The sequence below is a fragment of the Salvelinus namaycush genome, chromosome 14 (assembly GCF_016432855.1).
Source record: "Salvelinus namaycush isolate Seneca chromosome 14, SaNama_1.0, whole genome shotgun sequence".
In the NCBI taxonomy this organism is placed as follows: Eukaryota; Metazoa; Chordata; class Actinopteri; order Salmoniformes; family Salmonidae; genus Salvelinus; species Salvelinus namaycush.
The window spans coordinates 36,565,850-36,593,715 of record NC_052320.1 but is presented as its reverse complement, the minus strand read 5'-3'; the positions used below and the strand labels follow the sequence as shown (position 1 = coordinate 36,593,715).

General features: G+C 42.6%; 1 protein-coding gene across 3 annotated transcripts; it reads left to right on the top strand.

The window, feature by feature from the left end:
* The first annotated feature begins 1,228 nt into the window (after positions 1 to 1,228).
* On the top strand, positions 1,229 to 27,812 carry LOC120059469 (guanine nucleotide-binding protein G(s) subunit alpha-like). 3 transcript variants are annotated; one of them, XM_039008541.1, is made up of 12 exons: positions 1,229 to 1,364; positions 4,302 to 4,374; positions 7,196 to 7,250; positions 7,432 to 7,551; positions 12,462 to 12,559; positions 18,364 to 18,418; positions 21,358 to 21,431; positions 21,612 to 21,670; positions 21,943 to 22,063; positions 25,159 to 25,289; positions 25,481 to 25,548; positions 25,788 to 27,812. In XM_039008541.1, exons 1-12 carry the CDS (start codon positions 1,361 to 1,363, stop codon positions 25,932 to 25,934), a joined length of 1,005 nt encoding a protein of 334 aa, XP_038864469.1. In that variant the 5' UTR covers positions 1,229 to 1,360; the 3' UTR covers positions 25,935 to 27,812. The 3 variants fall into 3 exon arrangements, with proteins under 3 accessions (XP_038864469.1, XP_038864470.1, XP_038864468.1); XM_039008542.1 differs by having other exon boundaries at positions 1,229 to 2,485; XM_039008540.1 differs by having other exon boundaries at positions 1,229 to 2,573.
* The last annotated feature ends 54 nt before the right edge of the window (positions 27,813 to 27,866 follow it).

Here is a 27,866-nt window from a genome sequence, read left to right as displayed (position 1 = left end):
TAGAATAGGGTGTGTTTATGGACTTTTACCATATACTGAAACTGTACTTGTACAATAAAGCGTGAAAGCTAGTAAGGATGTGAATGGTAGTACCTTGTTTACAACCAAGTTATTGCTGCCATCTAGTGCTGAGAAGATGTGACAGCAACAGAGGCTAAAGCCATCACAGATCTCTAGGCAACACATTATCACAACGCAAGGTGAACATGGCATAGAAGTCATGAGATGTTGATGAATGTGAACACCATTACATCAAGAACATACTACTAGAGCATCTCTGATTCAAATAACTTTCAAACCACTGGGGATGATGAAACTATTTATACTGAGATTCTGAGTCAATACGGAGGGAACTATTTGATGACAGTCTATATACAGAGAACTGCCCAAATGGAATTCCAGGAAGACATTGAATAAAGCAATCCAAACAATGACAGTGACACACCCAAGAGACTATTTGGATCTCCAAATACAGCCCAGTAAATTAGTTCATAATAGAAAGCATGAGTCATACTCAGATTTGGAGATCTGACATGATCAAGTTTTAGAATGTGACCAGGGGGTGTCAGTGAAAGGCTTTGTCATGCGGGTAAGAATGTCCCCCAAATTGGACACATGTTCAATCCCAAATGTAGCCTACGCCATACTCAATCAGAGTATACAGTTGGGATTAGAATAAAATTGGGATTAGAATTCAGAATACTAATTCGATAGTTCCATCCTGAAGTGGCAGAACTCCATCCATCTGGTCAGCCTATATGTAACCCCTGGGTGTACAGATGAAGACAAGGAAGTTATCAGGTTTCAGGGCATTCCATTTCATTTCCAGCCCAGTAATATAGAATAAATTAGGATTATAATCTGCAATTGAAAAAACACCCCTGTCTACTCAGTGCAAAAATGACAAGGCCTACCAACCTCATATAGTCCTAGGTTTTAGGAGCATAAACAAACCTGCTTTCGTGGTCAAGTGGGAATAATAATAAACTACTGGAAACATGTATTTTATAATCAATGGGGTAGCCTAATATAGTGCGCGTTCAAACATCCCAAAATAGAAGGAGAGTGACTCCAGTTGCCCCGTGTTAAGGATCTTGGGTCACAATCTGTTCTTTCTTTGAAGAGGGCGCCGTTTTCTCTGCAGAATTTCGCCATGCTGACGTTCTGTGGAGTCATGTGATGAAGCGCTGGTCCTTCCCAGGGTTCACTGAGCGCTGTTTGCCCCACCCCATCTCTTCAGCGCTGTCTATCTCATATACTGTTCCCGAAGAGAAAGGGAAAAATTATACCTTCAAGAATTGCTTATACCCGTGTTTAATCTTCCACGACCAGTCCAGGAGGGAACTGTCTTCATAGTGGAATGTGTTAGTACAACACGCGTTATATTTATGAATGTATATGCACATGTAAACTCTACCGAGTACCTACCATTCGAGTTCAGAAGGATATAAAACGGAGACTGACAGCGGGCTATACCTGCAAGAAACGGGACAATTCGAAGGATTTTCGTGTTTTCGTCATGTTTAGAAGATTCAGAACCCATTTAAGAATGTATTGGGGGCTATCAGAGCGCTATTAGGAGCCTTGGTGATGTGAGGAGGGATACAAATTTCAGCAACAAAAGAAAAGACAGCGAAGGGCCTTTGGATTGAGAAAAACCAGCAAGGAACAGCCATCACAGAAACGGGGGAAAATCACGAAAATAGAATTATTTTGGGGATCTAAACTGAATCGGACTCACCGTTTAGATCGAGGATCATATTATGGATATAAAAATGAGTTAAATGAAGACGGAAGCAAGGAAAATATTACACATGTAGTTCGTTAAGTGTAAATATATATATTTTTCTCCAGTCTCCAGTCTCTGCGCGTAGAAAGGCCGCAGGAAATACGCCTTTTCCCAAAGAGATGTTTATTCTAACCCGTGTTAAAAAGATCCGGGTCAAATTTTACAGTCGAGTTTTTGTGCTATGCCGATTTTCGGTCTCTGTCACAGGCAACAGTGAGACGTGAGACCCGTGCCGTTCGTGAGATGAAAATAGGCTATTTATCCTCTCTTCAATTGAATGTGAAAGAGGCAAAACCCTCAGTCAACATTTAAACCTGTGGATGGTCATCTATATCGGCATATAAAAGCTGTATGTGAAGAAGGAAAAGCCTAATAGAATTGACCAAACTGAGAGGACGGCCTGGGTGTCGTCATCAACAGTATCCTGCCCTCTTTGACAGCAATATCAATTGAAAATACGCATTATATACACATACTTACAAACGCAATAGGACAACGTTTTAAAACAGACGTTAGTTCGACGTAACATTAAACAACAGACTGTATACATGTCGTTAATATTGTTCTCAATTCCGTCGGTCAACCGAGAGATCTAGAGTAGTTATTTTTCTTCACCTTCCCCTGGACCCACTTTCTTGCGGGAAGATGGGTTGTTTGGGCAACAGTAAGACTGAAGATCAGCGAAATGAGGAGAAGGTACAAAGAGAAGCCAACAAAAAGATAGAGAAACAGCTTCAGAAGGACAAACAGCTATATAGAGCAACTCACAGGCTACTACTTTTAGGTAAATGTGAATGGAATCTGATGTGTTGCAGGCAAGGCCTCAATGGCGACATTGTTTCTAATCTTATATTTTATGTGATATAGGATTTTGTTTTCTCTGTAGGCCTTCCTGCTACACAACATAGTAATTGTACTTTTTCAATGTGACATGGTTGCTGGCATGATGTTTCAAGCTGACGTGGTGTATCAAAAGATGCAGTTAGACTTGATCCTCTAACCATAATTGAAGCCTACTTATTGCAACATTTGTTTCTTTCACATTTGATACATTGTGTCGTAGGCCTGTGTGATTGTAACAGCTCCTGCCTAATCTATATGAAACATGGGTGTCGAGCCTCTACATGTGGGTTGTGGGTGTGCTCTCAGAACTACTAGCTGCTTGAAAACTTTCAAATCCACAGGCCTGTGTATTTCGAGGTGGGCCTATGTGTGAAATAATGCACGGTGAACTCAGTCTTTGAGCACTTCTCTACTCACGGTACTGTTATCACGTGAAAACAGTCAAAATGTCCTCTCTAAAGGATATTTGATTAGAAAATGCCTGAGACGGAGTGTATTGAACGCTATACCAGTATTTCCGTTGGAGAGGAAGTTGTGGCAACTAAAGTAAGCAGAACAGAACTCTCATTTAACCATGACTTCTACAATGCTGCTTTATATAGCACTGTGCTCTTTGCACTTTTCTATGATATGACAATGTTTTGTTGTACCATGATCAAGTTTTCAGATGTTGGCCTATTTGTGAGTTTGAATTTTGTCAGACGGTGGCGATAGACATCCGACCCTTAACCAATCATGATAAAGCTCTTACCATTTGATATCACTGCTATGGGGGATAAAAATATTAGTCATAAATCTATTTGAAATTTAGAGTATGGTCGGCACCTTTTATGCTTGATTCACACTATAGGGTCAAGTCGAGCTGTAATGGACTAGATGGTTATGCAACTACCACTGGAACCGTGCTGGTAAGGACAGTGTTAACAGACAATATCAGAGCCAGTCCAGTTCAGGTCAGCCCCATAGGCATTAGAGAGGATCTGTGATAAAGAACTTCTTTAGTTATTCTCACGTGGGGAAAGTTCACTAACCTAGACTAGCCAATCTAAAATAATCTATCAGACTTGATAGAGGTTTTACGCCTTACTTTGTGTTAGCGGTACACCCCTGGTTATAAGTGAAGCTGTTAATACTATTGTATTATTAGATTTCAACAGGTTAATATTTCACACATTTATTGCTATTTATACTGCATGTGTGGATTCACCTAACATCCCACTAATTTCAAGTTGTTTGCCTCAGACACAGGTGGAATCACGCTCAAAGGTAGAAGTTGACCCTAACCGCATTAGTTTATCCAACTTAAATCCCGACCTTAACCAACTGGAGAATACAGCTATATCTGACCAGAGGTTAAGGCCAACTTTTTCCAGCTCCTGGCCTCTGTTGCTGCTGTGTGAGACCTCAGTCAAGTGGCATAATAACCCATTTCAATTAGAACTTTTCTGATCATGTTTATTTCACAGATTTTAAAATGCTGAACTATCACTTTCAACGTACTCTCTTTACAATTTTTTTGTTATGCATGACATTCCAAATTGGCCATCCTCGGTTGGCTGTCAGGATAGGGCAATGTACTGTACTCTCTGAAATGTGTCTAACCACCTCTCTCGTTCTCTCTCTCGTTCTCCATCTCTTGTTGGCTCTTTCACTGTATACCTCTACACAGGGGCTGGTGAGTCAGGGAAAAGCACCATAGTGAAGCAGATGCGAATCCTACATGTGAATGGCTTCAACGCGGAGTAAGTATCGTTTTCTTCACCAGACTACGTTTCTCAACTGCGAATAAAGGTCAGGGTTTGAGGCGGCCAGAGGGATTGGGGGAAAATCACAGAGGAACCCAGAATGAAAACAAACATTCAAAACACCAACTTGACCCTTATGCATCTTTCATGTATTGGTCTTTCGATACCTGAATTGTATAATACACACACTAGATGCACCTGTGCAAGAGCACATGATGGGAGGGTAGTTACAGTTCCCTCAGTTTGAAGATTAGTGCTTCAATTGCCACTATTACTTACTGTCTAGGTGTCTCGTCCTTATGCTATTTTTAAAAGTGTTGACGGAAATATTAGATTGCGGTTCAAGAATGATTAGTCCGATTGCATGGACTTCCAAAAATGAAAAGCTAATGGAGAGACGAGAAGTCAAACTTCCTTTGGAACAAACTCTGCGGGGTTCAATCCCTGGTTGGTGACTGGTGCTTTAAGGCCCTAGTGCATTGGTTGGTAGAGGTTTAAGCCCAGGTGAGTAGGTTGGTTGGGGGTTTAGGCCTAAATGTGGAGATGGGTGAGGGTCTATGCCTCCGCAGAAGTCCCATGTAAGTGCCCAATCAGAATACGATGGTCGCATTGAAAAGACAAAAGTCGCATTTTTGTCTGATTGTGTTCAGGTCCGTCTGACCACCTAGTTATCATTGTGTGTATATTTCTCCTCAGTCTGGATGCAATCAGGCTACCAAAAGTGCAAACAATGGGTGACATCATCAGCACTCCGCCCACAAGTCTCAAGAAAACTTGTTTTGGTAGCGAGAGGCACCTAGCGTGTGAGGAATGTGTTTGCTGGCTTCATGAATGCTAGCCAAATAGCTAATATTAGTTACGCTAACCCCTTTGCAATCCCTTTAGCTTTGCTAGCTGTCTTGCTGGTTAGCTAAAGATGTTAGCTTGCTAGTTAGCTACTGTAGTTAGCTACAGTAGTTAACTACTGCCATCAAGTAGTTGTTGTGTTATATTTAGCCTTTTCCACCGTTTGCAGAATGCATACTGGCATTTGAATATAACGCTGGAAAATGAAATCCGGGCACAATGTGGACACATTTAAATGTAGGTGAAGACACACGACGTGTTTCTGAATTCTATGATCAGAACTCCATGATCAGAATACAAAAACGTCATTAACTGTCAAGTCTAGACACAGCCTCTGTGCGTTGGTGGTTTGGGTTTTAGTCGCCAGTTTGTGGGGTTAGGTTTGACGGTTCAGACTCTGGTGTGGTGAGTGGCTTGGGTTAAATGAGCAAATCAGCACCTAAGGCACCCAGCATCGTGTGACCCATCTCGTGACTCCATAACACTTACAACTGCTGTGGTGTGTGTGTGTGTGTGTGTGTGTGTGTGCTCAGATCATCGCTTGGTCACATCCTAGATCAAGGGTGTCAAACATACGGCCCGGGGTAGTTTGACTAAAACATTTTAATAATGATAAAACAAAATCAATATACTTTTAAATGACTAAAACCAAATCGAAACTGTGTAGAAATGATAATGGACCTACATTATTACCGTTTCTTGACTGTCCAGCTGCTAATAATCACCGAAACTAAAGCTCACCGAAACTAAACTAATTTTCAGTGCGGCCCTCTGGACCTCGTTGAAGACTGAATGCGGCCCCACCCCAGGCAAAATAGTTTTGACACCCCTGTCCTAGACATTTCAAACATGTATTGATTAGTTGGTTGTGTCTGTGTTAAGTTAGCTGTACCGTATATAACTTAAACGTATGGATTGTATTTCTATGGTATTTGCAATGGATAAAATGCAGGGCGGTGTGTCTGACTTCTTGAGCAATGTTTCCTCGTCAGTCCTGGAGGAAAAGATGCTCTACAAGGAATTCCTGGATGTGTTTGGTAGATTCCTGGATTATGATGTTTTTGCATTCAGTAACTTTCATTGATACGGTTCTAGGCCTAATAGCATGATGGCTCATCCATTTGTGAAACACTGGACCAAATATATTTTGTTTATTTTGTCTTCTTTAGTACATTCTTTGATAAAGATAGACACGGATGTATACACTAACACATGCTTTCTACTTCAAGTTATTGCCTATTCTCTCTCCACACGCACATATAAGCGAGCACATGCTACTTTGTAATAGCATGTGATTTTGAATGACCATCATGTTGAAAATATAAACAAGGCCTTCTCAATCTAACACTCTTGTTTATTGGGTTAGGGGGGATGTCTGTGTAGAATACAGGCCCTCCTGCTGGCTGTTACCTATTCTCTCGACTTTTCTCTCCCTTCTCTCGCTCCCTTTCTATCCCTCTCTATCTGTCGGTGTACCTCTTTCACATTCCCTCTCTTACTCCTTGAATGCTGTTTTGTGTTTTTGATGTCAACTACATATCAGTGGTAGTGCACAGTCTGCGATGGGTGCTGCTCAGCAAAGCGGTTGTTTTACAATTTAGTCGTACATTGAAGCAGTCTAGTAATGGGCTGTTGTTGCAGCTCAGATACCACTCTTACAGTTGGGGGTCATGTTTGACATCGGATCATTTATAGCTATCGTGGCAGGTCGAGTATTTTCATTGGAGTGCAATGTAGACACTGGGAGACTGTGTCCCGTTTTAAATATATGAGTTTCACATGGTTGAAGATGTGTGTGTCAGTCATGAGTAATGGCAGGTTCAGAAGGGATGATAGTGAGGTGTAGTGCATGTGTCAGATGTTTCTAGACTATTATCCACATACGTTTTTGGTTTTGCTGTATCAACATTGTATGACAAAATGATATTGTAATTTACAACATGGAAGATTGAGCTTTGGGGTTTTTTCGCAGGGAGAAGAAGCAGAAGATTCACGACATCAAGAATAATATTAAAGAAGCTATTGAGGTAAGTTTTTGGTTTGAAGCTTTCATATCACTGTGGGTAGGTAGAATAAATACATCTAAACAGCTAAGCATGAATCATCAATATTTTATCAATGATTATTGAATATAAGATACCCCAAGACAATCCTGTGTTGTCACTCGATCTGTATTGATTGTGTGTGTGTGTGTGTGTCGCTCTTTAGACCATTGTAGCGGCTATGAGTATACTGACGCCTCCCGTTCAGCTCGCCAGTCCACACAACCAATACCGGATCGAATATGTCCTCAATTTAGTCAGTCAGAAGGACTATGAATTCACATCTGTGAGTATGACAATGTTTCTACCACCCACACACAGAACATTATAGATTGTCATTGTCTTTTCATGAATGTACAGTGTATACACGTCTGTGAGTAAGCACAGTATTTTCTTGTGTGTGTACCGTGCATGTGCACATACAGTACCAGTCAAAAGTTTGGACACACCTACTCATTCCAGGGTTTTTCTTTATTTTTACTATTTTCTACATTGTAGAATAATAGTCAAGACATCAAAACTATGAAATAACACATATGGAATCATTTAGTAACCAAAAAAGTGTTAAATATATTTGAGATTTGAGATTCTTCAAAGTAGCCACCCTTTGCCTTGATGACAGCTTTGCACACTCTTGGCATTTTCTCAAGAGCTTCCCACACCTGGATTGTGGAACATTTGCCTGTTTATTATTTAAATCATTCTTCAAGCTCTGTCAAATTGGTTGTTGATCATTGCTAGACAACCATTTTCAGGTCTTGCCATAGATCTTCAAGTATATTTAAAAACTAACTCGGCCACTCAGGAACATTCACTGTCTCCTTGGTAAGCAACTCCAGTGTAGATTTGGCATTGTGTTTTAGGTTACTGTCTTGCTGACAGGTAAATTAATCTCCCATTGTCTGGTGGAAGGCAGACTGAACCAGGTTTTCCTCTAGGATTTTGCCTGTGCTTGACTCCATTCCGTTTCTTTTTTTATTTCCCGAAAAAGTCCAGAATCCTTAATGATTACAAGCATACCCATAACATGATGCGGCCACCACTATGCTTGAAAATTGGGAGAGTGGTACTCGGTAATTAATTGGATTTGCCCCAAACATAACTGTATTCAGGTCAAAAAGTGCATTTGCTTTGCCACATGTTTAGCAGTATTACTTTAGTGCCTTGTTGCAAACAGGATGCATGTTTTGGAATATTTTTATTCTGTACAGGCTTCCTTCTTTTCTCTGTCAATTAGGTTAGTATTGTGGAGTAACTATGTTCTTGATCCATCTTTAGTTTTCTCCAACACAACCACTCTGTAACTGTTTTAAAGTCACCATTGGCCTCATGGTGAAATCCCTGAACAATTTCCTTCCTCTCCGGCAACATTGTTAGGAAGGACGACTGTATCTTTGTAGTGACTGGGTGTATTGATACACCATCCAAAGTGTAATTAGTGACTTCATGCTTAAAGGGATATACAATGTCTGCTTTTACATGTTTTACCCATCTACCAATAGGCGCTTGTCTTTGTGAGGCATTGGAAAACCTCCCTGGTCTTTGTGGTTGAATCTGTGTTTGAAATTCACTGCTCGACTGAGGTTGCCGTACAGATAATTGGATTTGTGTAAACATTTCGAAAAGCGTAACTCCACTTTGACATTATGGAGTATTGTGTGGAGGCCAGTAACCAACAATCTCAATTTAATACATTTTTAAATTCAGGCTGTAACACAACAAAATATGGGGGGGGGGGGGGTCTAGGGATGTGAATACATTCTAAAGGCACTGTACATGCTGTTCATGTTCCCTTAGGAATGCCCATCCAGCAGTCCCTGTTGCAGGTGCCAGCCTCATGGTACTGGTAGCTCTGTGGGATGTGGTACAGTACAGTAGTAATTAGCAGGTAGGGCCTCTATGGGATGCCTGTTAACTAATGGACTGCCCTGAGGGAAGGCCTGGAGGTCTCTGAGTACCACTGCTTGACACTGATTGTGCATTTTAACGCCCCTAAATATCTCTCTGGGACCCACGTGTCAGAGGCACACTGGGACCCACACCTGAACAACAGAGTGCTTTCTGGTAGGACTTCGCTGGAAGCAGTCAAACACATAGTCCATTGAATTGCATTTCTAATGGGTTTATTGATGCTTTGGGAACTTTGTTACACATTGATCACAGGAACCTTGTTAATGTTTTTGATTGAATAGTGTGCACCACAGTGAGTTTTACTTACTCCTAGGACAGACGACAACATGTCACTCATCAAAATTAAAACAACCGATAGGTTAATGCTTTGCATATATTTTGTTGTTACGTGTTAATTTAGGTCCACTTGAGAGTCTTCGGCTGATACAAAGTGATCTGTTACAGTTGAATGGTTACATCCCTACCATTGCACCACAGACAGTCATTGAAGATTGCTTTGTCTTTCTTCTGAGCCTAGCACACCTGCCATAACATCTCTCTCTGAGTTTGGGTGTGTAGGGCCACATGTGAAGGCGATGTGATTGTCTGCTGCCTTGCTCTGTGATGTTTGGATCTCTGTGATTTAGAGTCCCCCAACTCCCCTCCATCAGGAGCTAAGGTCAGACAGTGTAACTCTCTCCCTCCCTCCTCTCTGGCACCCTCCAGGGCGGAGAGGAAACCGGTTCTACTGGTCACCTGATCTCAGAGTACATGTAGAAAAAAAGAAAGGATGAGGAAAAGGAGAAGGCCTTTAGATGTGGGCGTTTCTGGGGGTAGAAGCGGGGGTTTCTGGGGGTAGAAGCGGGGGTAGTTTGTACAGTTATCTACTGTCTGGTATTCAGTTCTAGTTAATTTTGAGTTTTAAGATGTCGTCTTTAGGGGCCTCCCGGGTGGCGCAGTGGTCTAGGGCACTGCATCGCAGTGCTAACTGCGCCACCAGAGTCTCTGGGTTCGCGCACAGGCTCTGTCGCAGCCGGCCGCGACCGGGAGGTCCGTGGCATAGCGTCGTCCGGGTTAGGGAGGGTTTGGCCGGTAGGGATATCCTTGTCTCATCGCGCTCCAGCGACTCCTGTGGCGGGCCGGGCGCAGTGCGCGCTAACCAAGGGGGCCAGGTACACGGTGTTTCCTCCAACACATTGGTGCGGCTGGCTTCCGGGTTGGATGCGCGCTGTGTTAAGAAGCAGTGCGGCTTGGTTGGGTTGTGCTTCGGAGGACGCATGGCTTTCGACCTTCGTCTCTCCCGAGCCCGTACGGGAGTTGTAGCGATGAGACAAGATAGTAATTACTAGCGATTGGATACCACGAAAATTGGGGAGAAAATGGGATAAAAAAAAAAACTAAAAAAAAACATGTCGTCTTTGTTGTGGTATGGGATTTATTTTCGGACTGCTGATTTCTCGACTGATAATGGGAGAAGTCTTATAGGTTGTCTAAACGCCAATAAAATGTCAGTTTTCTAAAATGCAAAGCTACCAGGGAACTTCCTTTCTCATGTCTCTCGCTACATGAAGATACTGTAGAAGTGTTGACCATAGAGTTGGAACGCTAGTGAGATTCCCATTTAGCCACAAATTGTGCAAGGTTTTTGCGTAGCACGTGCTATGTTATAGATTGTCGTTTTAGAAACCAGGTAAAAGCAACCAGCCATGGCTCTTCTGATAAACCTCAACTTGACAATTGTCCCTTTGCTTCAAAAAAAGAGTTAAAGGAAGATCAAGTTCCCTGTGATATTTGTTTTGTTGCAAAAACAACATTTGTGTATTTGAGAAAGGCCATCCCAAAGGATGAAATGGAAATGATAAAATAAAGGAAATCTAGGTGTAGTTGGCAAATATTTCCTTTCTTTTTTGCCATTAGACCTGACTAATTCTCACTTAAAACATACATTTTCTGTGTAATAAGCTAAATCACATCTTCTGACTCCAGAGTGATCTATTCTTGCAATTTGTAGTCTGACATTTAGATATAATAAGTAGTTTGAATGTAGTGGACTACTTTTTCAAAAGAACTTTAGTTAATTAAACTGTTTAAGGGTATCCTTAGTGTAGCTTCACTTCTTCCAGAGTAAAGTAATTGGCAACTTGGTAAACTGTATTTTCAGAGTAGCTTCCCGAACACTGCAAGCCGGTGGGCGGAGGCAAACAATATAGCACTGAGTCGTAGCCCCAAAGGATTCTGGTTTGGCTGCTGTAATGCAATAAGGAGTTACCAGAGGAGTTATTTTTCTCTTAAGCGCATGACTGATGATAAAGGAGGACTCTGTTACTACGACACATAATGAGTGCTCTTTTTATGGAGTGGATGCAGGGATTTCAGGTAACCCAAGCCAGACAAAAAGTGGGACAAATATATTGGGCAGCGAAACCTAAATGTTGTGTGTGTGTGTGTGTGGCCCAATTGTTCCACAAAAGTCCAGTTGTCCAGAAGCATTTATTTTATACATGACACCATTTCCTGTTTACCTTCATGGTCCAAATGGAGGAGGATGAAGGGAGATTTGAGACTGTCTAACTTTCCATGTGCTTTTTGGCCCTCTGAATGTTGTTTAATGGGCGGGTCACTCTGGTCCTTGATAAGCTATGTGGACATTCCCACTTTATGCAAAAGATATCAAACAAGGATGTAACAGATTAGCCATTAGATATGAGTTGACTCCCCTGTTTACACCTGCGCCACTTTTGTTTGCCGAGTCAAAGTAATGAAAAAGGTTTCATTTCAATATGATATGGAATTTTGACTTGATTATTTAGGGTTAAGTCTGTGATACCTGCCAAAGATGAGTTAACTGACCCTCCCAAGCCTGTTGACCATACGCACTCTTACTTTCTCCTCGTTGAAGGAAATGTTGAAAAACATGCCTTGTTTTTACTTTAAGGCACAATCTGTAATTTCAACGGCCTGACTAATGTCACTTGGTTTTTCCTATATTGAAGCTCCCCTTGGCCGTTACCCTCACTGGCCACAGAACCTGTTCTCCAGTCAATAAATGCCAGATCCCTAATAGGTGTGCTGCCCCATTGGAATGTAATTCTTCCCACCCCTATTTACCTTTTCTACATGTACACACGCTCTAGCCAAGCACAAAGCACACAGCATGTGGTGTCAACAAAAGATGCCGCACATCGCAGTGCCCTCAAACACAGCATGGATGGACAGGGTCCTCTTTTTCGACCTGCTTTAATTCAATTGATCCCGTCTCTCTCTTCCTCTCACATACTCTTTCTCCCTTTTATATCTCTCTTTCAGGAGTTTTATGAAAATGCGAAGACTCTCTGGCAGGACGAGGGCGTGAGGGTGTGTTTTGAGAGATCCAATGAGTACCAGCTGATCGACTGTGCGCAGTAGTAAGTATGCACTGCACCACACGCCAAGAGAGGATCAGCAGTCTTTAGTAGCTCCGGTGCCCTTATACAGGCCTGTGTTGTTGAACATAAACAGTCTAGGCCAAAGATTAGGGGCACGTATAGCGCACTACCCAATCTGAAACGTATTCAATTTCATCTAAACCTTGTACAAAGCAATTTCCTTGAGAGACTGTTCTGATTTTCTGTGACACCTGGCAACATAATGGGCAAAGGGTTCTGCCTGAAAAATGGCCCCTAATGTTCTTTGTGTTCCTATTGCTGTGGCTGAGGGTCTGTGTAAAAAGGACCCAGGAAGTGCTGTGTGATAGTGGAGCTCTGTCATGGAAGTTACTCTGCAGCTCCTCATTGCGTCTCAGTGCACACACACCACAGTATGACATCCCCAGAGCTGTCTGCATCAACAATGCCACCACTCTCTGGCTATGTGTCTCTCTCTGTCACTCTCCCTGGTACTCTCTCGCTCCACGCGCTCCCTCGTACTCGCACGCTCTCACACACGTTCTCTTCTTCTCTTTCTTTTCCTCTCCTTCACGCTTTCTCTCTCAACTGTTGTGTGGCTCCATCTCCGCATCTGTGATGTAGGATATTTGCAGCAACAGGGACCAAAAAATGGCAGGTTCTGAGTCATAAGAAGGGGTAAGCGAGATTTCACCAGCCCACCACCAGGTGGGGGGGGGGGGGGGGGGGAGTACACCACTTAACCACAGTGACTGGAGCCTCAGAGTTAAATTTGTTATGGTGGTGTTTAGGGATGCACGGTATATCTTTAAGTATATCAGAACCACCCAATATTAGCTGATAATGCTAACATCGGCATCGGCCCGATGTCTAGTTTAACGCCGATGTGCAAAACCGATGTCAAAGCTGACGTGCATAACTATATAACATAGGTAGATGGCGTAATGACGCCACGACACATACTGCGCTACACGTGCAACACCGCATTCCTAACCTAGCCCACAACGTCTGCTGTGTGGATCTATTTTGAAGTTTCAAAGGAAGATAACAAAAAGGCCATATACAACATTTGTGCTGCTATTATTTCCAGAGGGGAGAAAATGAAATCTTTCGATACCACAAACCTAATTTGAAAGTGCATCACCCCCAGACGTTCAGCGGCTACTTGGAACAATAGCAGAAAAAAACGAAGCGCACACCAACAACTAAACAAGTTAAAGTCGAGCAGTAATTTTGAAAGAGTTTAACGTTTCAGCGGGACAACTCAAAGGCGAAATCCATCAACACCAAAATAATGGTATTCATTGCCCTTGACAATCAACCGTTCTCTGTCGTGGATGATGTTGGCTTTCGCCGACTGGTCGAGCAACCTCAAGCCCCAGTACACACTACCAAGTAGGAGCTATTTTTTCAGATGTTGCCCTACCGGAGTTACACAGTATTGTTGAAATGCACATCCATTAACTACTTGCTATGGGCGTCACTGCTATTAGCTTCACGGCTGACATTTGGACCAGCGATGTCAGCCCCATGAGCATGTTGAGTCTGACAGCACAGTGGGTCGACGAGGATTTGGTACTGAGGAAAGCCGTATTGCATGCTCAATAATGTCCTGGTTCTCATACCGCTGCCGCCATTTCAATGGCATTTGAGAACATGTTTCAAACATGAACACACTCCTAAGCTCCATTCGAACAACTGACTCGAGAAATAAGCTCATCAACTGTGTCTGCAGCAGACGTGATACCCTCTGTCATGGCAATGAAACACCTGCTCTACAAAACTTTCGAAACAGACCGTGGGTTTAAAACTTGCAGAAGTACTCTGCTAGAGGCTGTGAACAAGTGATTCGGTGGCATTCTCTCTGAGCCTCTTTACTGTGTCGCCACCATGCTCGATGCTAGGTACAAGGACCGCTACTTCGATGCAGACAAGAAACAGGGTTTACGTGAAATGTTAGACACAGCTAGACAAGATGGAAACGGACACAGTGCGCACCGATGAAGAGGACCCATGATAGAAGAGGACAAGGACCAACTAAGCTGAAACTTCACTGCTCGACATGTACGATGAAATCCTCTTTGAGAATGAAACGACTGAACAAATGAACAGCGAAACAGCACAGCAAGTAAGTGAAAGAAATAGGTTTTGATTATGTTTTACTGGTAATGGGGACATACGTAAATGCACACACACTGACCAAAAATAACTTTTTGGTGTGTGTGTGTTTCAACTATTTAACTGTACTAGAACGTATATGAAAGGCCGCTCAATTTTTTTTATATCGTTATTGGGTTTTTTGGCAAGGAAAATATCGGTATCGGCCAAAAATGTAATCAGTGCATCCCTAGTGGTGTTTGATTTTGAGCTGATTGTATAAAATATACTTGTGCCAATGCTTGAAGAAACCGTGATGGGTATTTGATTGTGTTACTTAACAGTCTAGGACAACCCCTTCAGATGGTCCAGTCCAGTTTTGGTCCCTCCCTCTCTCCCGCTCACTCTCTCACTACCTCACTCTCCTTCTCACTACCTCACTCTCCTGCTCTCTATCTTTCACTCTCCTCCTCTCTCTCCTGCTCTTTCTTTCACTCACTCTCCCGCTTCCTCTCTCCCAGTCCCTCTTTCTCTCACTCACTCTTTTTTTCCCCTCTCGTTCTCTTCCCTTTTCTTTCTCTCCCTGGCTACTCTAGTCACACAAGATTTTGAGCTGATAGTCTATTTATAGAGCCTGTGGTTCTGTCTCTATGGCAACCATGCTGGAGGCCAGGGAGCTATTTTAGAATCTGCTCTGTAATGTCAGACTACTTTCTCTCTGTGTTTGTCTTTTGGGTTCAGGCCGGTGGGCTAGGTCAGTTTTGTGAGTGTGAACCTTTGTGGAAGGAGAGCTTACAGCTTTTACAATATTATTCTATAACGAGCAGGAAAGGAAAAAGATTAAGAGTTAATCTTCTGGAGTCTGCATAGTTATCTCTCGCCATCTTTGTGGCCATAACAAAGAATGGTAAATGTGCACGTACACACACTCACACAATCTCTCTGTTTGTTTGTCCTAGTTAGAGCTAGGTGATATGGCCTAAAAATATATATATATATTTTTTTACATTTATGGGTGATCCACAATATATACATTATCTAGATTTAAAATGTTTTCTCTAAATAAGCATTGTTGTACAATTTTAAAGGTAAAATACACTACATTTCAAACAGTCAGCAATAATCTATTGAATTCAGGGTTTGAAGTTATAAGCCTTCCACAACTACAAGACCCACTAATGTAATTAGTTTATCGAAATAATATAACGTTTTTTTTGTGCAATAATCACTGATCTGGCTTTCAAGTCTGTATATGAAAATGCCCTTTTTAAAAAAAATACATTTAACTAGAACCATGCATAATGCACATTCACTAGTAATGATTCACTTTTTGTAGCAGGCATTAGGCTATAGAAAATTAAAACAAGTCTCATCAACAATCTCTCAAGCCACCGAGCTAGTGATTAGCCAGCTAATCTTTATATTTCAAGTTTAGCCAATTCGGCTATATGTGCTAGCGAACAAGGTTGAATTATGAACACACAATGATTATGAACGTTAGCCTGTCCACTTTGTTCAGATGTTGAAATCAATTGGCCTACCTTATTTCTCAGAATGAGAACGAGTTGTCAATTCCTTATATAATTGTGTTTTATGCTTATTGCATATTTATAAAACAGACTAGACAGCTAGTATACCAGTATTTGGCTAAAATACTTATAGCAGTACACCAATGCCGCGCGCTACAAACTGAGCATTAATTTTCCAGAATCAATGTTCATTGATACTCTCGTTTTAGTAGTGTCTGCTCTGTGCGCAATTTGAGTAGTTGAGACTTAAAAAGGGTGTAGTTTGAAAAGTTAACTTATCCTCTATTACGGTAAAATAATGTCTCAATGTGTTTTGGTGTCTATAACCGATTCTGTTGGACCAAACCTGAAATACAAATATCCCGTTGAAACCAGAAAACGCTTGTCAGAGAGGAATATGTGATCTCTTAAATTTGATGGCGTGAGAGGCAAAGGAAGGGAGGGAGGGACTTTGTTTGGTGTGTGTGTAAACCATAGAGGAAGAGGGGAAGCGAGAGGTTTCACTCTTGCAAAAAGTCTTAAATAAGGCAAATGATTTTCTATGAGCTTATTTTGGACATAAGTTTTGTCGCCTCTGCTTTTCGGACTCCCATTGTTAGGGTGGAGACGTGCATCTCGTCATATTAAGATCGCTGGTGTAAATGGGAAGGTGCACAGAGGAGCGAAGGGGACGAGACCAAAAAATACCACATGAGTACAAGCGGACATAAACGCTATTAAAAACGAAAAAATAACAATCTCGATTCTTGCGATACAGGTATTTGGATTGTCGCGCAAAAACATACGTTAAAATGAATTCGATATATCGCCTAGTTCTAGCCCTCTAGGTTCTAGGTCTCTCCCAGTGAGTGCCGACTCATTCCTGCCATGTCTCACCTGTAGTTAGGCCTGCCCCATTCCACCCCACCATGTCACATTCCTGGTTATCCAGAGGCTCGGCATTCCTCTGTGTTAAGCAGGCTTGTGAGACCAGGCCAGCATTCGTCTGTCACACTGTTTGTGACGTTCAGTTGTATTAGCCACTCTATAGGTACTGTTTAAACCCAAGTGAAATATCAGTTAACGTATGTATTGGAATGGGATATTCGTTTCAAAGTCAGTATGACTACAGGACTGGAACCATTGCCATTCCTATAATCTGTAAGTGTCTCTACAAATGTATGCTAGTGTTTCTCTCCACCCCCTGGTTCCTGACCTGGACCAACACTGGTCCCTAGGATGTTAATAACTGGCTGCTCATTTAGCTGAGTTAAGTTAACTAACGGACAACAATATTTAATGTACATGTAGTTAAATCATTCTACATATTCCTAATTTACTCTTTCTGCAAGTGCTGGATTTTCACCCACCGCGGCGAAATCCACCATTCACTGTGATCTTACCTCCAACACAGATGTCCACAGATTAACCCGTCTTTCTCAGTATAGTGCCATTTTGCTATTTCCTTTTACAATACATCCCTCCATTTTACTGTGATGTGTTACGAGTGTCCTGAGCCTCCCTATTTGTAACATTTATACTGATATTGCCCTAAAATAAATACTTTATCCAAGAGTATAATAATAATAATTTCCCATTGACTGGTCACGGTTTTTCAGATCCCCTAACAGTACAGTTTTCACATCCATCTGAATCCTGGTATTATGACATAACAACCATTCCTGGACCTGACTCCAAAAGCGAGCCACCGATGGACAGTACCAGAAAAGATGCTCTATTGATTGTTTCCTCGTGGCACAAGGCTGACTTTTCATTGCCCCATATATTGAGCATTCTTTTTGTAGCAAGTATTTTATATAATAGCTTCAATTAAAACGAATGGATTGATGGGTCAATTGTTTTATTGATCAGATAATAGACCAGATGCCAAGGTATTGGGACATCAAAAACCTGTTCCCAAGCAACTTGAATTTTATATACAGCATTGCTGTCTCAAGTCCTACTTCTCAAGTCCTAGTTTGTATCTCAATTGGCCTCCAAAGAGGAAGGAGTGATGGCTTACTGCAGGTTAGTCTCTCCCTAGCACGAAGATAGTTGGAGAAACACAGGTCTATACAATGCTATTGAGCTCAGTGGTTTCTACCTGTCCCCACAGAACAGCTTCCCATAAGGCTCACTCACTGCCCCTGCTAACTGTTGATGAGAATTATGCCATTTTGTCCTGTTCATCCTTCTGAATCTCTGTTTCTTTCTTCTCAGCTTTCTAGACAAGATTGATATTGTGAAGCAGAGTGACTACACTCCCACTGATCAGGTGAGTTTCCGTGGTCTCAATGCCGCCATTACCAGAGACCCAGGGATACATCTCAAATCTAATTTTATTTGTCAAATGTGCCGAATACAACCGGTGTAGACCTTACCGTGAAATGCTTACTTACAAGCCCTTAACCAACAATGCAGTTCAATAAATAGTTAAGAAAATATTTACTAAATAAACTAAAGTAAAAAAAAAACTAAAAAGTAACACAATAAAAAAGAATAACGAGGCTTTATATAGGGGGTACCGGTACCGAGTCAATGTGCGGGGGTACAGGTTATTTGAGGCAATTTGTACATGAAGGTAGGGGTAAAGTGACTATGTGTGGCCGATGTGAAATGGTTAGCTAGTTAGCGGTGGTGCGCGCTAATAGTGTTTCAATCGGTGACGTCACTCGCTCTGAGACCTAGAAGTAGTTGTTCCCCTTGCTCTGCAAGAGCCGCGGCTTTTGTGGAGAGATGGGTAACGATGCTTCGTGAGTGACTGTGGTTGATGTGTGCAGAGGGTCCCTGGTTCGAGCCCAGGTTGGGGTGAGGAGAGAGACGGAAGCTATACTGTTACATATGCATAGATAATAAACAGCGCGTAGCAGCAGTGTAAAAACAAAGGGAGGGGGTGTCAATGTAAATAGTCTGGGTGGCCATTTTATTAATTGTTTAGCAGTCTTATGGCTTGGGGGTAGAAGCTGTTAAGGAGCCTTTTGGACCCAGACTTGGCACTCCAGTACAGCTTGCCATGCGGTAGCAGAGAGAACAGTATGACTTGGGTTACTGGAGTCTTTGACAAAAAAAATTTCGCCTTCCTCTGACACCGTCTAGTATATAGGTCCTGGATGGCAGGAAGCTTGGCCCCAGTGATGAATTGGGCCTTATGCACTGCCCTCTGTAGCGCCTTACGGTCGGATGCCGAGCAGTTGCCATACCGGTCAGGATGCTCTCGATGGTGCAGCTGTAGAACTTTTTGATGATCTGGGGACCCATGCCAAATCTTCTCAGTCTCCTGAAGGGGAAAAGGTGTTGTCCTGCCCTCTTCATGACTGTCTTGGCATGTTTGGACCATGATAGTTTGTTGGTGGACACCAAGGAATTTGAAACTCTCAAACTGTTTGGCCCGCCTTTTCCTGTAGTCCACGAACAGCTCCTTTATCTTGCTCACATCGAGGGAGAGGTTGTCCTAGCACAACACTGCCAGGTCTCTGACCACCTCCCTATCGAATTTCTCATCGTTGTCATGGTGATCAGGCCTACCACTGTTGTGTCGTCATCAAACTTAATGATAGTGTTAGTTGTGCTTGGCCACACAGTCGTGGGTGAACGGAGTACAGGAGGGGACTAAGCACCCACCTCTGAAGGGCCCCAGTGTTGAGGATCAGCATGGCAGATGTGTTGTTGCCTTCCCTTACCAACTGGGGGTGGCCTGTCAGGAAGTCCAGGATCCAGTTGCAGAGGGAGGTGTTTAGTCCCAGGGTCCTTAGCTTAGTGATGAGCTTTGTGGGCACTATGGTGTTAAACGCTGAGCTGTAGTCAATGAACAGCATTCTCACATAGGTGTTCCTTTTGTCCAGGTGGGAAAGGGCAGTGTGGAGTGTGGTTTGAGATTGCGTAATCTGTTGGTGAATTGGAGAATGTGAATTGGAGTGAGTCTAGGGTTTCCGGGAGGATGGTGTTAATGTGAGCCATGACCAGCCTTTCAAAGCACTCCATGTCTACCGACGTAAGTGCTATGGGGCGGTAGTATTTTAGACAGGTTACCTTCACTTTCTTGGGCACAGGCACTATGGTATTCTGCCGGTATTACAGACTCGGTCAGGGAGAGGTTGAAAATGTCAGTGAAGACACTTGCCAATTGGTCCGCACATGCTTTGAGTACACGTCCTGGTAATCCGTCTGGCCTTGTGAATGTTGACCTGTTTAAAGGTCTTGCTCACATCAGCTACAGAGAGCGTGATCACACAGTTGTCCGAAACAGCTGGTGCTCTCATGCATGCTTCAGTGTTGCTTGCCTAGAAGCGAGCAGAAAAGGCAGTTAGCTCGTCTGGTAGGCTCGCGTCACTGGGCAGCTCGCGGCTGGGTTTGCAAGCCCTGCCACATCTGACGAGCGTCATAGCCGGTGTAGTAGGATCAAGTTTTTGTCCTGTATTGACGGTTCATCTGAGGCTATAGCGAGATTTCTTATAAGCGTCCAGATTAGTGTCCCGTAGATGTTGCCTGTAATCCATGGCTTCTAGTTGGAATATGTATATACGGTCACTGTGGGGACGATGTCGTTGATGCAAGTGACTGACGTGGTATACTCCTGAATGCATAGTCCATAGTCCAGTCTGTGCTAGCAAAACAGTCCTGTAGCATAGCATCCGTGTCATCTGACCACTTCCATATTGAGCGAGTCACTACCGTTGGTAGGATAGTCTTGATTGTAGATCACCCAGGCCAACATTATTGCATGTTGGCCAATAGGATGCATGGTAGTGGCAGTTTACCCACTCGTCGACGAATTCTCACAAGTCACCGTGACCTACGACCCCTGTATTTCCGTCTTTTCTTCATGGGAATGACGGGAACCATGGCCTGGTTTCGGGAAAGCAGTAATGTCCTTAACGTATGACTCATTAAATAAAACAATTACGTACAGTTTTGAGGTGAGTAATCGCTGTTCTGTCCAGAATCTATTTTCTGTCATAAGAGACGGTAGCAGCAACATTTATATACAAAATAAGTTAAAACAATGTGAAAAAACAAACAAAATAGCACAGTTGGTTAAGAGCCTGTAAAAATGGCAGCCATCCCCTCTGGCGCCATTATAAGTACACCCTATTCCCTGTATAGTGCACTACTTTTGGCCAGAGACCTCAATTGGAGAGACATGCCTACTGTACTTGATCATCAACTTTTCATAATATTGATAAATATAAAGCAGATTCTTTTGTCATCTCTCAGGACCTACTGAGATGCCGAGTGCTCACCTCTGGGATCTTCGAAACCAGATTTCAGGTGGACAAAGTAAATTTCCAGTGAGTATAACCCCGGGTTATCGTCCCATTCGGTTATTAGTACAACACTCGGAAGAGAAATCTCCAACTCGGCCCTGCAGACGTTTACGAGTCCATACAGTGCAGCTAACATGTGATTCATCACTACGCCACAAGGTGGTAGTGTGTGGTGTTAGTCTCACTTTGCCATTTCTTCAACAGCATGTTTGATGTTGGCGGTCAAAGGGATGAACGTCGGAAATGGATCCAGTGCTTTAATGGTAACATTTGTTTTTCCATTTGATCTGGCCAACCCAATAGAGAATAACTCACAATTCAGATCTCATTTATAGATCATTTTTAGTCTTAGAAGGGTCTTAGTCTGTAGCCTCGTTCCTCTAAAGGTTTCCTGTATTTTCCTACCATCGCTTCTCTGCTATGACTGTGTGTTTCGAGCTTAGGCTTAAAGCTTAAGTGCCTTTTGACTGTGTCATTGATTGCAGTTTACAAAACCAGTTTGTCTGTGTCCTTCCTCCCTCTGTCTTCCCCACAGATGTAACAGCCATTATTTTCGTGGTGGCCAGTAGCAGCTACAACATGGTGATCCGGGAGGATAATCAGACCAACCGTTTACAGGAGGCTCTCAATCTATTCAAGAACATTTGGAACAACAGGTGACACACAAATGCACGCACGCACACACACCAGTGGCCGTTCGGAGAGCTTCTTTTTTTCCCTATTAAAGCATATTGGATGACTGTCATTCATATTCCATTCACGTAGCTCAGGTTTAGGCTACTACATGATACTCACATTTTCCCTATACCAATCATGAGGTTGCTACAACCTAGCCTACAAATGAAAGTTTATAACGTAGGTGCACAGGTCAAGAGACAAATTGGAGTAATCAAGGTGACAGACAGTGAGTGACACATTCGGTAACGTCTCGCATATTGTTGCCTGCATCTAACTAATTTGGGGGTTAATCATTAGTCCACTTAAACAAGAGTTTCTGTTGGACAAATTCAGGTAGGTCCCTCCTAGGACTGTGGCGGTCATGAGATTTTGAAAGCCGGTTATTGTCATGCAAAAGAATGCCAGTCTCACGGTAATTGACTGTTAGTGAACGTAAACACGTTTTGGTTGTGGAAGAGCGAAAAAGTAGGGAACTTCTCTGTTCTCGCATCTACACGCTCTCCTCACCTTTACCCTTCGCTTTGTGGACTTCATGTATTTCTATTTCAGCTTTACAATAATTTTAATGATCTTCTGATTTCATCTCTTCAGTTTGTATTGGAAAGAGAAGGGTTAGTAGTGAAGAGTGGCGCAGCGGTCCTAAGGCACTGCACCTCAGTGCATCACTACAGTCCTTGGTTCGAATCCAGTCTGTATCACATCCAGCTGTGATTGAGAGTCTCATAGGGCGGCGTACAATTGGTCTAGCATCGTCCGGGTTTGGCCGGGGTAGGCCGTCATTGTAAATAACAATTTGATCTTAACTGACTTGCCTAGTTAAATAAAGGTTAAATTTAAAATAATAAATACAATTAAAAAAATATATCTAATCAGGATTTTCTTTGGTAGTCTCTAGGTAGAAAAATCTAGCTCGCTCAGCCAGCCATTGGCTGGGACAGAAGGCCTGTGCCGTTCAACTGTATTGGAGCAGAATTTTGTAGTGACAGTGGAATTAAACAATCATATTTTGACTTGCAATGGGTGGGCCCGTAAAAAGATAGAACAAGTAGCCAGATATTTCCAAATATGGTAGTGGGAGAAGATGGAACGAGATGGATTTTGGCCAACATTCTGCACATTGTCATCGATTTAAAAAAAAATAATAATAATAATAATAAAAATAAAAAAATTGATCTCAATACGGTTTTCTGTTCCCAAAACTAGAATCTGTTATGAACAGATTGCGAAAGGTTTTTAAAAATGGTGTTTAGGAGTGCAAATGTGAATTGAGTTATTGCACATTTGCACGTCACATAATAGGCGTTCCCTGACGGAAATATGCAAATACATACTAGAACGCGCCAAAATGATCTCGCTAGCTCCCGCTTGGCTTGGTTTTGCCCACTTTGACTAATTTGTTCCAATCGGAAACGACAGGCTGTGGTCTGTCTTGGTTTAGTTATAACATCTTTGACGTCACTACTGAGAGCACAGTATAAAGTAATCAGTGGCGCAAGCAGTAGTGTCCCCACGCTAAAAGCCAATTTAGGCTTGATCCGAAAATGTGGTCGGAGGCTTTGTATGGAGGGTGTGATGCAATTGTGGAGCCTCCGGAGGCACGTAGAGGCAAGATTAAGCTCCATACCACATCGCCATTGTACACATTTTGTAACAATGTGGAGTGCTCCGCATTGACATGATTGGTTGACAGTAGGTGGGGGCGGTACGTTCTGTATAAACACAAAGCCCTGACGTCTGTGGAGGCTGCATGATCACAGTAAATGCCACTTCAGATGTCGGATTGACCATGCAGAGCCTTTTACACTAGTAACATTAGCTAGCTTGTGTTGTAGTAGTGAGACGATAGTGGCTGCAGCAGCTGTTTTCAACTTTAAGGTGGATGTTGTTGCTAATTTGTTAGCAACACCCTTTTCAAGATACACTGAAAAGTTTGAAAGTTAATGTGTTTATTTTTGTTTGATGCAACGTATTGGAAGATTTTTGGTCCCTCTGAAGGCCTAGGTCCTATAGTCACGGTTCGCCACTGTATTAATGTTATAGTCAACAAACTAGAACTAAGGCGTTAGTATACCCAAAATCCAATCCATGTGTACAATCACACAGTACAATGTACAGCAAGCAGTTTAGTAGTTACACCGGGGGCCCCAGTGGCAATAAGTTAGTAAAAACGAACGCTTACCTTGACTTGAAGGAGGTGCAGTGTTGGATAGTCTTAGCCAGCCAGCTAACATAAATAGCATTCCTCTCTGTTTGTCAGGTTGTTGACTAGGCCAAATTAGATGCATTTTCTAACTAAAAGAAAGGTAAACTAAGAAGAAAAGAACATACAAAGCAATATAGCTAGCTAGCTCTCTTTGCTGCTTCTCCTTAATTTGACAAAATTAATTTGTTAAACTGTACAACTGTCTTTCTGAGTCAACTACTCAACGCACTTTATGCACTGCAGTCTTAGCTAGCTGCAGCTTATGCTTTCAGTAGTAGATTCATTTCTGATTCTTTGATTGGATGAACAACATGTCAGTTCATACTGCAGCTGATAGAGCTCATAGGTTGAAGTACGTCCCCCGAAGTCGTCATAATTACTGTGTAAGTCTATGGAAGGGGGTGAGAACCATGAACTTCCTAGGTTTTGTATTGAAGTTAATGTACCCAGAGGAGGACAGAAAATAGCTGTCCTCTGGCTACACCATGGTGCTACCCTAGAGGGTGCTGTTGAGGATAATGTAGACGTTCATTGCAAAACAGTGTTTTAATCATTTATTTGGCAACGTGAATATATTTAGTAAAGTTTTATCTAAAAAGGATAACTTTTTTAAAACTTTTCCCTTTTTACTTATGAAATTTACTGAGTAGGATGGTCCTCCCCTTCCTCCTCTGAGGAGCCTCCACTGACACACACAGAGAAACGCACACAACCCATGACACCCACTATCCACGAACAATGAAGATTCATTCTATTCCTCTGTTCTATTAAAATGCTCTCATCATAAATCTAATTTGCTAGCCCTAATGGACCACTGATTGCTTTCTGCCAGTGTATTTACCCAGCATCTCTGTGTGTTTGTCTCTTTAGGTGGCTACGGACCATTTCTGTCATCCTATTCCTCAACAAACAGGACCTGCTAGCGGAGAAGGTGTTGGCTGGGAAATCAAAAATCGAAGAGTATTTCCCAGAGTTTGCACGCTACACCACACCGGATGATGGTGAGACACACACACACACACACACACACACACACAGACTGCTTCTGATTTTAGCCACAGTAGGTGGCTCCTGAATGTTCTTTCCTGTGGCTGATAAGTAGTCGCCATAGCGAACTGTGGCACTGACAATGTGTGATGGTGTACCAGAATCCAATCATAACACTCATCATCAGTCTCTCACGCTTCTATAGCGACACCGGAAGCAGGGGAGGACCCGCGCGTCACGAGGGCAAAGTACTTCATACGAGATGAGTTCCTGGTAAGTGCAGACATTCCGATGTCTCCCCTGCTAATGTTACATAGAATCTTATGGTATTGATTACAAAATAGTATCTAATCGCAACAAAAGATGACAAATGAGATGACTTTCTCTTACTCGTATTGAATAAGTTAGCAGGAAGGCTAACGTGTTAGATTTGTTATTGAGTCAAATGGATGATGTCCTGATGGTGGTAGTGCACGTTTGTCTCATTGTGCTTCACTACGGGATTTTTTCAGAGGATCAGCACAGCCAGCGGAGATGGCAGGCACTATTGTTACCCCCATTTTACCTGCGCCGTGGACACGGAAAACATCCGCCGGGTCTTCAACGACTGTCGGGACATCATTCAGCGGATGCACCTTCGGCAGTACGAGCTCTTGTGATGGGAGGGGACTGCAACAGACTCTGAACCCCGACCTCCGGTCCCACCCTGACCCCCACTCCCCCTTCCCTGGAACCCACCCCTGTCGCCCTGACTCTGTGTGCTCTTGGGGACTCCTGAAGTCAAACTAGACATGAGAGCTACAGCGCAACCTGGAAATTGGTATTGAAATACTGCAAAACACAGAATACATCCAAGCCAGATCAGCTGAACTCCACTGCATTTTAGCACTGTGCTCAAGACTTGAACCCATTTCACCCCACACACACACACACACACACGCGTGAGTACGCACACTGACATGGCACCGGGCCGTCTTTCTTTCACAACCTCAGTTCATATTTTGACACACACACAGACACACTCTTAGGCACACTTAATCTCAATTTACCCATAACTGCTTGCATACAGAAAAATAACCCCACACGCTTTTACTCGACTGCATGGTCACTGGTCCTGAACTGAGCAAGTCCCGAGTCTTAGCTGCTTACTGGCTGCAGCCACAGATTGACTGGCTCAGTGTTTTCAATGAATCACAGCCAAGATACCTACCAGGAGCAATTTCAATGACGGACAATGAACCAGAGAAGCATCATGGTGAGCGGTGCTTGGGGGAAGGGAATATTTATGTGAATTTGGTGGAGCTTGGACACCATGACGCCCACAGGATTGTCACATGACTTTGCCTTGTTGGTACAGCAGCGGAAGGAAAAAGGCCAATGTTCACAGAACTCAACGGAGTGCAAAGCCCATATACAGTACAGCACCATATAAGTTAAGAGAAGTCTGATCAGCCCTGTTTCTGTCTCCACGGTTTGTCTGTGTAGACTGTTGTGCCATTGTGCCCTGTGCGCGCTCTCACACACTCTCTCTCGCCTCCTTCACTCCCTGTCCTCTCTCTTAACTTCACCACATACCATGCACTGTTACTTTACTGGCAATGCTCTTTGTTATGTTTTTAAAGAAAAAAATCCTGAAATTAAAAAAAGAGGAAGATAACGATAAATGGGACACTAATCTTTACTCATGTGGTCACTCTCCCGTCACCCCCCCCTTGGTTTCCTCCATCTCCCTTATACCCACTCCCTCCTACCCTACCCCTCCTTCCTACCCCTCCTTCCTCCTTCCCAGGCTCTCTGTATCTCTTTACTTTACTGCTGAACTATTATTCTTGTACAGACTGTAAAATGTATTATTTTGTACAACTTTATTGAAAATTTACCTTAAGAAGATCCCTGTGCCTTGATCACGACTGTACGTGTATAACGAGCTAAAGTGGGTGTTATACTGCGCTGTATAGATTGGCCAGTTTCCCCCCCTCTCTCTCCAGGGAAGGGGAACAACCATTCGTAGCTTTGGATTTTTAATTTCCCTCCCCCATCTCCCCTTTATGATTTAAATGTCTATTTTTGGATCCATATACCAAAAAAATATAAATATATGAAATGTCTATGGATTTAAAAAAGTATTTTATTAGAATCAAAGAACCTTGCCACATTGTACACTTTATAGTGTGCCTATTGCTGTAACTTAAATTCTTTTCGATTAGGTTTTGTTCAGGTTTTGTTTCATTAGCGAACAACATGAAGGGTGAGTTTATTTACCATTTTTTTTATTTCATTTATAGCTTAAAGGTAAAAGGTAATGACAAATATCCAAATGCAAAACATTGCTTGTTTCTACATTAATTTTTTTCTTTTGCTAAAGAAAACAAACAATTGTATTGTTATGGGGTCCTTCCTAGTGTTGCACAACAGACGGACTGTACAGTATTACACTTTCACTTCAGTGCCCTAGTTTTCATTTACTGTGTACATCAAAAATGGGTCTCTACTTTCAGGAGAGGAGCTCTGCGAAATAAAGGTTTTTGGTGCAGACAGCCACAGGCCCGTCCTTACACACAATCACAAGGACAAACCTACACCAGATACAC

Coding starts and splice junctions, on each gene's coding strand:
- LOC120059469 (XM_039008540.1), top strand. CDS start 2,435: ATGGGTTGTTTGGGCAACAGTAAGACTGAAGATCAGCGAAATGAGGAG. Junction 2,574..4,301: donor TCACAGGCTACTACTTTTAG/GTAAATGTGAAT, acceptor ACCTCTACACAG/GGGCTGGTGAGTCAGGGAAA. Junction 21,671..21,942: donor ATGGATCCAGTGCTTTAATG/GTAACATTTGTT, acceptor TCTTCCCCACAG/ATGTAACAGCCATTATTTTC.